This window comes from Cetorhinus maximus, chromosome 8 (genome assembly GCF_964194155.1).
Source record: "Cetorhinus maximus chromosome 8, sCetMax3.hap1.1, whole genome shotgun sequence".
NCBI lineage: Eukaryota > Metazoa > Chordata > Chondrichthyes > Lamniformes > Cetorhinidae > Cetorhinus > Cetorhinus maximus.
In genome coordinates, this window is record NC_135886.1 from 126556681 (window position 1) to 126568721 (window position 12041).

Consider the following 12041-nt stretch of genomic DNA (forward strand, 5'->3'; position numbering starts at 1 on the left):
TTACAGTATATATTAACGACTCGGATGAGGGAAATGAATGTACTATCGCTAAGTCTACAGGTGACAAAAATAGGTGGGAAGGCAAGTGGTGAGGATGACACAAAGAGTCTACAGAGGGATATAGACAGGTTAAGTGAGTGGGCAAAAATGTGGCAGATGGAATATAATGTGGGAAAATGTGAGGTTATGCACTTTGGCAGGAAGAATAGAGATGCTGAATATTACTTAAATGGAAGAAGACTGAAGAAAGCTGCAGCACAGATGGATTTGGGGTCCTCGTGCATGAATCACAAAAAGCTAACATACAAGTTCAACAGGTAATAGTAAGGCAAATGGAATGTTGGCCTTTATTTCAAAGGGAATGGAGTATAAAAATAGGGAAGTCTTGCTAAAACTATACAAGGCACTCTTTAGACCACACCTAGAATACTGTGAACAGTTTTGGTCCCCTTATTTAGGAAAAGATATACTGGTATTGGAGGCAGTCCAGTGAAAGTTCACTAGACTGATCCCGGGGATGGAGGGATTTTCTTATGAGGAGAGGTTGTGTAGGTTGGGCTTGTACTCATTGGAGTTTAGAAGAATGAGAGACGACCTTATTGAAACATATAAGATTCTTAGGGGGCTTGACAGGATAGATGCTGAGAGGTTGATTCCCCTTGTGGGAGAGTCTAGGACCAGAGGGCATAATCTCAGAGTAAGGAGGCGCCCATTTAAAACAGAGATGAGGAGGAATTTTTTCTCTCAGAGGGTAGCGAATCTGCAGAATTCTTTACCACAGAGGGCTGTAGAGGTTGGGTCGTTAAGTATCTTCAAGGCTGAGAAAGACAGATTTTTAATTAGTAAGGGAATCAAGGTGGTATGGGAAAAAGGCAGGGAAGTGGAGTTGAGGGTTATTAGATCAGCCATGATCTCATTGAACGGTGGAGCAGACTGACTGGCCTACTTCTGCCCCTCTGTCTTATGGTCTACTCCCTCCCTCTCGTAGCTGCAAAGGAAGTCATATTTAGCATAGTTATAATGGTAGCTTAGTACGTGAGTGATATCACAGATGGGGAAAGAATTTCAGCTTGCTGTCTAAGCATTAAACTAGCATTGCTAGTTTGCCCATGATGGAAACATCCTGATTTGCATTTCCAAGCAGAAAGCTGAAAACCTGCCCCAATATATTTTGATGCTATTTGCATCTTTGCCTCCCGCGTTTGTACAGAACGCTTTGCTGAACATGTTTGCACCAAGGCAGTGCTCCCTTTAAATATGTATTTCATCAGGGTCTAACTTTTCTTTTAATTAACACCCCTCGAAGTTAAATCCCTTGTCATAAAGCATGCTTATATAAAAGGTGCAAAATTGCAAGCAGTAGGGTATTCCATAGTGCAGGACTTGCATGCCAAACTTTAACTGCACTCCAATAGACAGTTCTTGTCTTCATTCATGCAGCATTTTAATGGGTTTTCCTCTATGCTTAAATGAAATTTACTCAACTGATTCTCCCATATTTCTAGTCACATAACAGGGGTTATTATTGCTTTTCTCCATTCATCCACATGAAGGACATCTCACTTCCTTCTCTTAATGTTTGCATGTCCTTGGTCCATTACGCTTGCAAAAAAAAACACGAGCAGCAACATATACCATCAGTACCAGTTGAACGTCCAACATTAAATCAACATGGGTGTTGCAGAATGAACTGAATCATTCCAGCCGACTGGGGATGAGGGACTGGGGAAATCAACTCATTAGCAATGCAATGGAGTTGTTAACACATCAGGAGAAACAGATGACAGAGTTTGTAACATGGTTGACAGACTTGTGCAAGTCCTGGTGATTTCCAAATGCAACTCAACACAAGTCATGCTTGTTCACACAAGTACAAGTCAGGAAAAAGGGAATCTACTCGATTTGGATAAATGAAAGAAATTTCTCTCCGAAATCTCGGGACCTTTACCTCTTTACCCCTCCACCCAAACGCTGTACTTCAATTTCATTCTTGGACGATCTCTTTCAGGGTACCTTCTTGTCAGTTTTTATCCCCCATGTATGTGCAGTCCCACAGAGCCGAATTCTATGGAGACTCGCCTAGTCTCACTGCTCCAAAGAAAGTTGTGTGTTTGCTCATGTTTACGACGGTATCTTCGTACGTCATCTTGACTGCGATCTTCTGCCTCGCCTTGAGTAAGCAGACACCTGCAGTGTAGCAAGTGTTGAACTTTGACTTGCGGTTCTCAATGCTGCGTGTGCACTGCAAGAAAGGCCTATCGTCCACGAGCACCTCGTGACTTGCGAAGTCAGTGAAGTTAATGTAGTAAACCTGGGATGAGAAAAGTGAAGATGTGATTTGGTCGGCTAATGTTTAGGGCTTTTTAACTAGTTGCACTTTTTTGTGTCTAAAAACAACTTTCTCAAGTCCATTAGAAATATCCTCGTATCTTTGAGGGTGTATTGGAGAGGAGGGAAAATGATCTCCACGTGTAGCTAAAGGAAACGCACACAGCTACATCCATTAAATGAAATGAGATCTTTGGCCAGGGTACCAAATGCCAATTTTGCAGTGACATAAAATCAGTCCCGCTAAGGGAATTAGGGAAAAGAAAATAACCACCCAGATTAATTAAAATTGAAAACAAATAACTTAAATTACCCTTAAATGGACAATCTGATTTCTGCTTCATTCAACAAGCAGCCCACACAATTTCCTACCAGTTACACCACTCCCTGAGCGCGATGATTACCTTTCAGAAACAGTACTTTGTGACTGATTGCTGGAAGGCCACTTGCATGTGACTTATCCCTCTCTCAATAAGAAGTGCTTAAACACCATTTACCAGCATTCCTGCCTTCCCCCATCATTCCTTAAACTGCCTTTCCGCTATTGTAAAGCTCACTTTGCAAGTGTACGAGTGTTAAACCACCTCTAAAGCATGTGGCACATTTCACCCACTACTCAGATATATAATTTTGGCCTTTAGGGAACACAGATGGCAATGGCTTTGTTTTATCGATATTTTGATGTTTGTCTCTCTCCTAATTTTGTGTTTGTCAAGCTGAGCAATGTCAGAGTCTGGGAATGGAATACCTTGAGTTCTTCCACTCAATTTTCCTGTTTTGTTTTAAATAGAAAATTGTTTCTCTGTGGGACTGAGACACATTCCACCTACTTGGAACACAGCATGACACCCTCTAAACATAGGCTCAGAACTCTCTCTTGCTGTAGCTACTCACTATGAATGAGACATTCATGTTGAGAAGGACAATAGCATCCCAGATTGATTGGGTAGGTGCAGAGAGACAACAGCTCTGTGCAGTTCTGAGATGGCAGTTCGTCACTTCACTTACGAATGCTCAGTGCATGCTACAGACTAGAATCATCACCAAGTCTTAATGTGGCCCGCCAGGACCAAATCTTTTAAAATAATTAGAATTAAAATGTGCAAAGTGTGTGCACACAGATACACACACAGGAAACTATCATTCTTACAGTTAGATCACTTCTAATTTTCATCTCAATGCAAAACAAGAACAGAATTGGGGTCAAATAATTTCACAAATCCTGTTTGTGTCTTTTTTTTTTAAGAAGTACCTTATTTTTCAAAGACATGCTCCTGTGAGTAACTCAAAGATTAACAACAACTTGCTTTTATGTGGTGGCTAGCTTGCAAGGGAACAATTGTTCCAAGGCATCGTTGGAAAATAGCTGGCAAGTCATGGTAGGGGGTGTCAGGAGCGGTAACCAAAAGCTTGGTCAAAAAGCTGAATGTTGAGAAGGTTTTTAAAGGCTGGAGTAATGGTGCAGGTGACTGAAACAGGACTTTATGGAGTCAGCTTCACAGAGTGTGGCCAAGATGCTCTGCCATCAAAAACTGTCCATCGCTTTATTGTTCGCAGCACTTTCCCTAAACCCCTGCATGTCTGTAACTTTCTCTTCATGCTCCCTCCCTCAAAGGCCCAATGAAAATGTTTGAAAGTTACATTAAATGTGGAAAACGACTGGTGAATTTTTCTTTTACTGCATGAACTTCACCAGAATTACTACCTATTGGCCCACATCCCTTTGAGAAGCAGTTGAGTAACATTGAAAAGCAACATACTCCCAAATCTCTGTCAATTACTTTTGATTAAAAGTTATTAAGAAACATAAATCCACGTGCGTTTATTTCTCTCTCCTTGCCAATCCTCCCCTTGCCTGATAAATGGCTCCATGCGCTTTCATGCCTTGTGATGACAAATTCTTGGAGCTTGGGACAGAAGCTTGGGAATATGGCGCCTATCCGTGTTCTCACTGGGGAGCACCTGGAATTTATGGAAAATTGGAGGTATAAACCCCTGTCCTACTGAGTCACTGAGTCACAGTGTTCCCACCCGCTAACCCTCTGCATCCTAGAGGATCAGACATTTTTGATCTCCAAATATTGGGTTCAGGTTTTGCCAGATCAAATGGTGTATATATTGGAATGATTGACTTTCTAAAATCAACACCAGTCAGAGCGACAGCAAGCTTTTGAATCACAAATCCTAGAGAACACAAATATGTTATGAAAAACAGACCACAAGAAGATCAAACAGTGTATGCAGATCAACTAGGCATAAATTTGCTTCTTTCTTGTTTAGTTCCAAGCTTAATCTTTGCAAGGTTTGCCAACATTCCCTGCAGTTGCTGTTTTCAATTTAAACAGTGTAGTCTGACACCATCTCATTCACTGCTAATGATAAATACAAGGGTCAGTTACAATAGTGTGCACTTTCCCCCCTCTTCTTTTTGGTTTCTTCAGCGATGCGGATTATTCCTAGGGTCAAGATGGTGTGTAAGCAGCCTTGCTGTCATGCTTTTTGTAACTTATAAGAGTACATTATCTTCATCCACACCCTCTATGTTTAAACGTGCCTTTTGTGGCTTTCCAACTCAGGTTATGCACTATTGTTCATGAGAGTAAGCAGGTCACCAGCTCCCACAATCATTTAACATATTACTTTTTAAATTCATCTTCTTCTTCCATTCCCATTTTAATCATAACATATGTAACTTTACATTTATATAGCGCCTTTAACATAGTAAACCATCCCAAGGCGCTTCACTGGAATGTTATCAAATAAAATTTGACTGAGCTACATTAAATCAGATGATCAAAAGCTCGGTCAAAGAGGTAGACTTTAAGGAGAGCCTCAAAGGAGAGTGAGGTAGAGAAGCAGATCGGTTAGGGAGGGAATTTTGAGAACTTTGGGCCTAGACATGTGAAGGGAGGTCAACGGTGGGTCAGGGGTACTCAAATGACCAGAATTAGAGGAACGCAGAAACCTAATAGCACTGCGGGTGTACCTACACCACATGGACTGCAACGGTTCAAGAAGGCAGCTCACCACCACCTTCTCAAGGGCAACTAGGGATGGGCAATAAATTCTGGCCCAGCCAGTGGAGCCCACATTCTGTAAATGAATAAAAATAATAATTGTAAGGCTGGAGGAGGTTCCAAAGATAGGAAGATCCTGATGGTATCGACTGCTTAGTTGTACAGTTCTATGTGACATTGTCTTTCTTCTGCATCACACTAATGGCCTTGACATGAATTCACAACAGATACCACACCCACCCAGATCTTAACACCCATGCATGCACACTTTCAGTAAGGATTACTGCCTTTGGCTTTTATTTATTGTATGCAAGGTTTCAGCAAGGCAAGGCTATCTGTAACAGCTCCACTGGCAGCAGATGCAATGTGTGAAGATCCCTGGTTGTCTGGAACAGCATTTGGAGCCATGGAGATATTTGAGGTGCAGCTGCAGCAGGCTGCGTTCCTGCATAAACAGAGGCTTTGCTTACTTGCCAGCAACTCTGTGATCTTGGTCCAGTCCTAGCCTCGAAGATCACCAAAGGCCCAACCACATAGCTTTGTTTTTGCCAAAGGTGTTGGGTATTTTAAGTTGGTTTCCAGTGAGAAATCCCTCCAAAGCAGCAGCAGGGGGAAGCCCTTGGGAGATTTTGCCCATGGATCCTTGTCTTCATGTCACTGGAATAGGAGTGGGAGGATGATTAGGCTGTCCTTGGTTTCCAGATAAATAAGTGGCTGGGAGGGCTTTTTGGGATTGTCTCAAAGAAAGGGGAGTTCGCGACCTTTCTCGTATGGCCGGTTGAAGCACTTCTTTTCCTCCTAGGTCCACTCTCCCAGCAGATTAAGATCGCACGCAGTGGAGAAGGGGCAGGGTTGAGCAGATAACTAACCTGCTCGGTTTCTGAGAGCGGTATGTTGAACTTGGACCCTGCAGAGTCTCACAACAATTGCCATCAGTACCACGGTTCTGTATAGCGTAGAAACAAAGAATTGGGTTTTCTCTGCAACAGGGTTAGAACAATCCATCACTGCAGGGTTGGTGGTGCAGAGGCGCGGGGATGTGGGATTGTAGGACAGGCAGAAGCTGCTGACAATGACAAACCGGATACAGAATACTGAATTGACCTGAGGTTATGACCTATTACACTATGCCAGAATCTTGGCTCCAACTCAGTAGCTTGGCAGCCCTAATTAGACAAGGTACAACTCATTCCCTTCTGCCAACAACCTGTAAAATTTTCATTGATTTCTCTCTTTTCATCTTCGAGGCATTTAATGCCATTGCCATACAGGCCAATTGATACCAGCAGTGCTCACTCAAGTAACCGCTCTTCATCTGTGAGTTGAGTTAGTGAACGAATGACAGATTATTTGACAGTGGAGGGAGTTAGGGATTAGCCCAATTCCATCTCTATTCAATGACAGTACATGTGTACTTTCCAGCAGGAGTCACTGGACAGGGATCCTTCCCCACCTCAACCCTCTCCCTGACCAGGAATACTGAGGTTAACTGCAGTATTCTGTAGGGTGTGGGGTGATCAGGGTTGAAAGGATTAATATGTGGGACTGGAGAAACAGTACTGCCTACAAGGTGATGTAAGAGACACGCGACCAAGAGTCGAGAGGGAGAATGCTCATGGCTTAGACTGAGTAACACCTAGTCATGTATGTCTCTATATAGTTATGTTTATTCAATAAACAAGTTACAGCTTAGACATGCCTATGTCCCAGCAATCATTCCTTAGCCAGTCATAACCAACATACATCATGGTGGCAGCTGTGAAGGACCCTGAAAGGTCAACTATAAACAAGTTTGCAAGTCTGACCTGAGAAAAGGGCTGAAAAGCTGAAGACGTCAGAAGGACGTCTGAAGAACTCCAAAAGCTGTTCCTTAGAAGAAGTGGAGGCAGGGAGACTCAAAAAATCAACAAAGCATGAACAGTGTCCTGGAAACACTGCAGAATACTTTCACTGCAAAAGGTTTGGACAGTTTGGGAAGATGTGCAGAACTAAAACCTCCAGATATACAGAGGATAACGAGAGAATCATCACACGCAAGGCCATCAATGAAATTGAGGAATCGCAACAACAAGAGGAACAAAAATGTTTCCTGGGCTAGATCAAAGGCCCCAGATACACATTCTGGAATGCAGATATTTGTGTCAATGGACATATCACCAATTTCAAACTGAATGCAGGAGCAAGTGTAACAGCCTTATCATACAAAGAACTGTGGCTAGTAACAGAATGCCTGAAGCCAACTGAAACCCAGTTATATGGTTCAGGAGGGATCAAACTACAAGTCAAGGTAACAATGTAGGCAGCACTCCAGTACAAGGGGCAACAGAGACTGGAAACATTAAATGTCCTTCACAATCAGGGATTCACTCTTCTAGGCTGAAACGTCTGTGTAGACCTCAATCCCATCAAGACAGCGGGGGACATCGATCAACAAGCATTCAAGAATGACAACAAATCTGAGCCCCTCAATCTGTCCAAAAGCACTGCAGATCTGGATTGGGACTTCGGGACTTCAGCACTAATTTTTTGACACTCTTCACAGAGGTCAATAATCCAGCCCTTTTCCAGGAAGAGGTCCAGGAGAGAGAGAATTTGGAGAGTTCTCACCAAAGGTGTAGTGAACTATTTTGTCATTCTGCTGAGAAGGTGGAACGTGAGACACAAGCGACAGAATACACTGGTACAATACCACATTCATCCAACAGTTTTGTAAGTGCATCTGCACCTATCCATCTACAAAAAGTGGTAGTCAAGGATGCTACCAGTCAAACAAGTCCAGAACTAGAGACAGAACCAAACCATACAACGTCCAGCTTATCTATATTGGAAGACATTGACCTTACTGCTACAACAGGGTTACTGGAATTTGAGAAAAAGCAAGATGCTGATCAAGTGGCTTCCTCACAGCTTCATATTCTACCTAAACAATTATTCCCAGACATAGAAGTCCCAGACCAGAAAAGAATTCACAAATGAGAGGCTACAAAGAATCATCACTCCAGATGTAAATAAAGACAGACTAAACCATCAAAAGGAACCAGGCAACAGACATTTATAGGGGACATATGAAATGCAAAGCGAGGGATAAGCCCACAAAATCCAACGAAGAGAGAGAGAGCGAGAAAGGTGAGCAAGGGAAGTGTAACAGCAAAGAGAGAAAGATCCAGATAAGAGATCAAGACAAAAAAGGAGTAATTATCCAAAGAGATGATAATCTCTTTTCAGTACATACTTCAGAAGGTTCTATAAGAAGGAACGGGAGAAATCTTGGGTGGAATTTCCCCCCATTGTACTAAGTGCAGGAGTGGGCACAACACCTTGGATGAGCAACCAGAGGACACCACAGCAGAAGACCCGTCACACCACTCACCCACATATTCCACCAACACAGACACACACCTCAGTGGGACCTCGTTGTACAGCAGGCTTGGGATCATAACCTGGTGAGCACAGCACACAATTTGGTCCCAGTAGGTGGAGACAGGGACATCCTGAGAAAGAGAAAGAGAGAGAGCGAGAGAGAGATTGGAGAAAGAGAGAGAGGAGAGAGAGAGAGGAAGGGAGTGGAGAGAGAAAGAAAGAGAGAGGGAGTGGAGAGAGAGGGAGAGAGTGGAGAGGGAGAGAGAGGGTGGGGACAGTGAGAAAGCCTGGAGAAAGAGAGAGACTGGGCAGAGAGAGTGTGGAGAGAGGGAGAGGGAGAGAGAGGGAGACCTGAGAGCTGGAGAGAGAGAAAGAGAGTGGGAGAGGAGAGAGAGAGAGACTGGAGAGAGAGAGACTGAATCTATGAAGTCAGAGAGTTGGGGGAAGATGGGATAGTATATAAATATAAATGTAAAATATATGTGGACAAAAACATGGGGAGGAGATGTAGTATCAGGGTGATCAGGGTTGAAAGGGTTAATGTGTGGGATGACAGAAATAGTACCGCCCATATGATGTTGTATGAGGCACATGATTGAGAGTCGAGAGAGAGAATGCTCTTGGCTGAAACAGAAACAGAAGTGCCTGGAAAAACTCAGCAGGTCTGGCAGCATCGGCGGAGAAGAGCACAGTTGACATTTCGAGTCCTCATGACCCTTCTACATCTGCAGTTTTTTACTTTTATGCTCTTGGCTGAGACTGAGTAACATCTAATTATATTTATCTGCATACAGTTTTGTTATCCAGTGAACCAGTTACAGTTCAGACACCCTTACGTCTCAGTAATTGCTCCTAAGCCAGTCACAACTAACATGGAACATATTGCTACAGCGGTCTTGGCATGAATCAGCTAATAGCAGAGACTGGGAATATATGGGCCATTACAATACCCGAGAGTGCATTTACTCATTAAACCATTGAGGAAATTGGATTATATTTTTGTCGAGGGAGTTCCAGGGCAAGATGGAATTCTAAATTATATGAGGACCCTGCCCCCATGCCCTGAGAAATACACCGCTTTTTTTTCCCCACTTTCAACATTTGTATTTCTCGCTTCATATGTTTATGCCCAATTTATATCTTATGTTAAAAGCCCACGTAACTACTTACTGCCTTAGACCAGAGGCTTACATTCAGAAGCCTTTGGGTCACTGGGTCAGGCCATGCTAAAGTTTAGATTATTCTCATGTATGAGAATAGCTGCCATTGATTTTAAGAAAATTAAATGGCTTCTTACACCCCTTATGTACGTTTTCTTCTGAAAAAAGATTAAAAGGTCATTTCTGTTATTCTGTCAGGCAATTTAGCACAGGATCATGAAATGGAAAGTTGGTCAGATTTTCCTGTGACACTCTCCCATTCATCAGCTACTGACCAAAGGAGGACCCTACCTTCTTTCAAAGGTTGACTTAAACAATAAATACCTTCAGCAAAAAGCGGTTTGAATTGTGCTGAAGTGATCTACTGGGAGATTATTTTGATCTGTCTGAAAGATATTAAACACATTCTGGATTATGTCCAGTTTCTGTCAGGGTCCGAGATCAGCAGTATTCCCAGATAAGCCTGGTAATGAGTTGCAAGTTGTTTCCTATTAGCGGCATTATTTTCATCATCAACTATCTCCTATCCAGAGGGCATCTGTTTCTCATTAAAAAAAAGAGCCTTTATCTCTCCCTGCTCTCTAACAAAATAAGTGCAGTTTGAGCGAGTTGCTTAATCTCTGCTATAAAAGAGGTAATTTCAGGAAGCTGGTGGATCCATTGTGGTTTTACTGGGTCCTATATTTTACTGTCCTCACAACAATAGCGTCTGCACTGCAAAGTAAACTATTAATTGTTTACAGTCGCTTAGAGATTTAAGAGGTGTGATTTGGCATTTAAGAACAGCAAGCCTTGTTTGTGCTCATATCCCTTTGAAAAGTAATGATTAGGCCATACCACTTAACCTATTCTGTGCAATGGATTTTTTGTACTGATTTCTTCCCTTTATATAATGTCCTACACAGCTGCATGAAATGTACAAGTCGCCATTGGACCAGTTTGGTTTTCACTTCCAAGTCAAAAAAGTTCAGGGCAACATTTTCCCCCCATTGGGGTGGGGGGGGGGGGGGGGGTGGAGAGCAGGAGTGGGAGCGGGCGCTGGGGGGCGGGCCCCCAATCGGTGCCCCTGGTTGGGGGCACGCAGCCATTTTAAGTGGGCTGGCCAATTAAGGCCCAACCAGATTGACGTGTGCCAGGAAGCGCTATGCGCTCCCTGTGTGGGCGGGGGGGATTTCCTCAGCCGGGAGTGTGGTTTTTTGCGCATGCACGTGAAAGAGCGCACAGATCTCCTTGAGGCTAAGTGCTGCCTCAGGGAAATTGTCTCCGATGTAAAACTTGAAATAAAGAGGTTTAAAAACACTGTCATGTGAGTTGGGACATGTCCATAACTTTTATTGAAACCTTTCGTAAAAATTTAAAGACCCTGATGAAACCTCATCCCGCCCGTGGATGAGGTTTCATGCTTTTTCCGAGGCCCGCCTGGGCTCCCGGCCTGCCCACCAACGTTAAGATTGGACAGGCAGGTCCATCAATCGCGTTAATTGGTTTTTTAATGGCTTTAATAGGCCATTGATAGTTTGGCGGGCGCGCAGCCGATTCAGCTGCCCGCCGAACTGACAATCTAAGTGACGCGGGGTGATGTCAGACGGATGCCCGACGTATCCCGGCATCATCTTACGTGTCGGTGAGCGGGCCCTGCCATTGCTGGACTAGAAATTCAGACACCTGGATCGATGTTCTGGAGACACAAGTTCAAATCCCACCATGGCAGCTAGGGAGTTTAGATTCTGTTAATGAAATAAATCTGGAAAAGAAAGCCTGTGTCAGTCATGATGATTATGAAACAATTGGATTATCGTAAAAACCCTTCTGACACACTAATGTCCTATCGGAAAGGAAATCAGCCATTCTTACCCGGTCTGGCCTATAAGTGACTAAAGGTCCAGAACAATATGGTTGACTCTTAACTGTCACTCAGTTGTATCAATAGCTACTATGAAAAGCTCACTGTGGCTTTACCAACACCACATGGACTTCAGTGGTTCAAGAAAACTGCTCATTATCACTGCCTTCTCACAGGAAATTAGGGGTGGAAAATAAAACCTTGATCTTACCAACAATGCCCACTTCCATGAATGGAAAAAAAATCAAAAATATCTCTTGCAAAGTGCTTTGAGATATCCTGCATTCATGAAAGGCACTATATCAAGGTAATTTTTTCCCCATGCTGTTCAGT

General features: G+C 43.2%; 1 protein-coding gene across 1 annotated transcript in view; it reads right to left on the minus strand.

The window, feature by feature from the left end:
• Positions 1-974: 974 nt before the first annotated feature.
• Positions 975-12041, minus strand: part of eda (ectodysplasin A) — an 80509-nt gene continuing 69442 nt past the window's right edge. Inside the window, exon 7 of the mRNA XM_078546175.1 lies at positions 975-2311. Coding sequence (XP_078402301.1) covers positions 2066-2311 — 246 coding nt within the window. The 3' untranslated portion in view covers positions 975-2065. The remainder of the gene's footprint in view (positions 2312-12041) is intronic.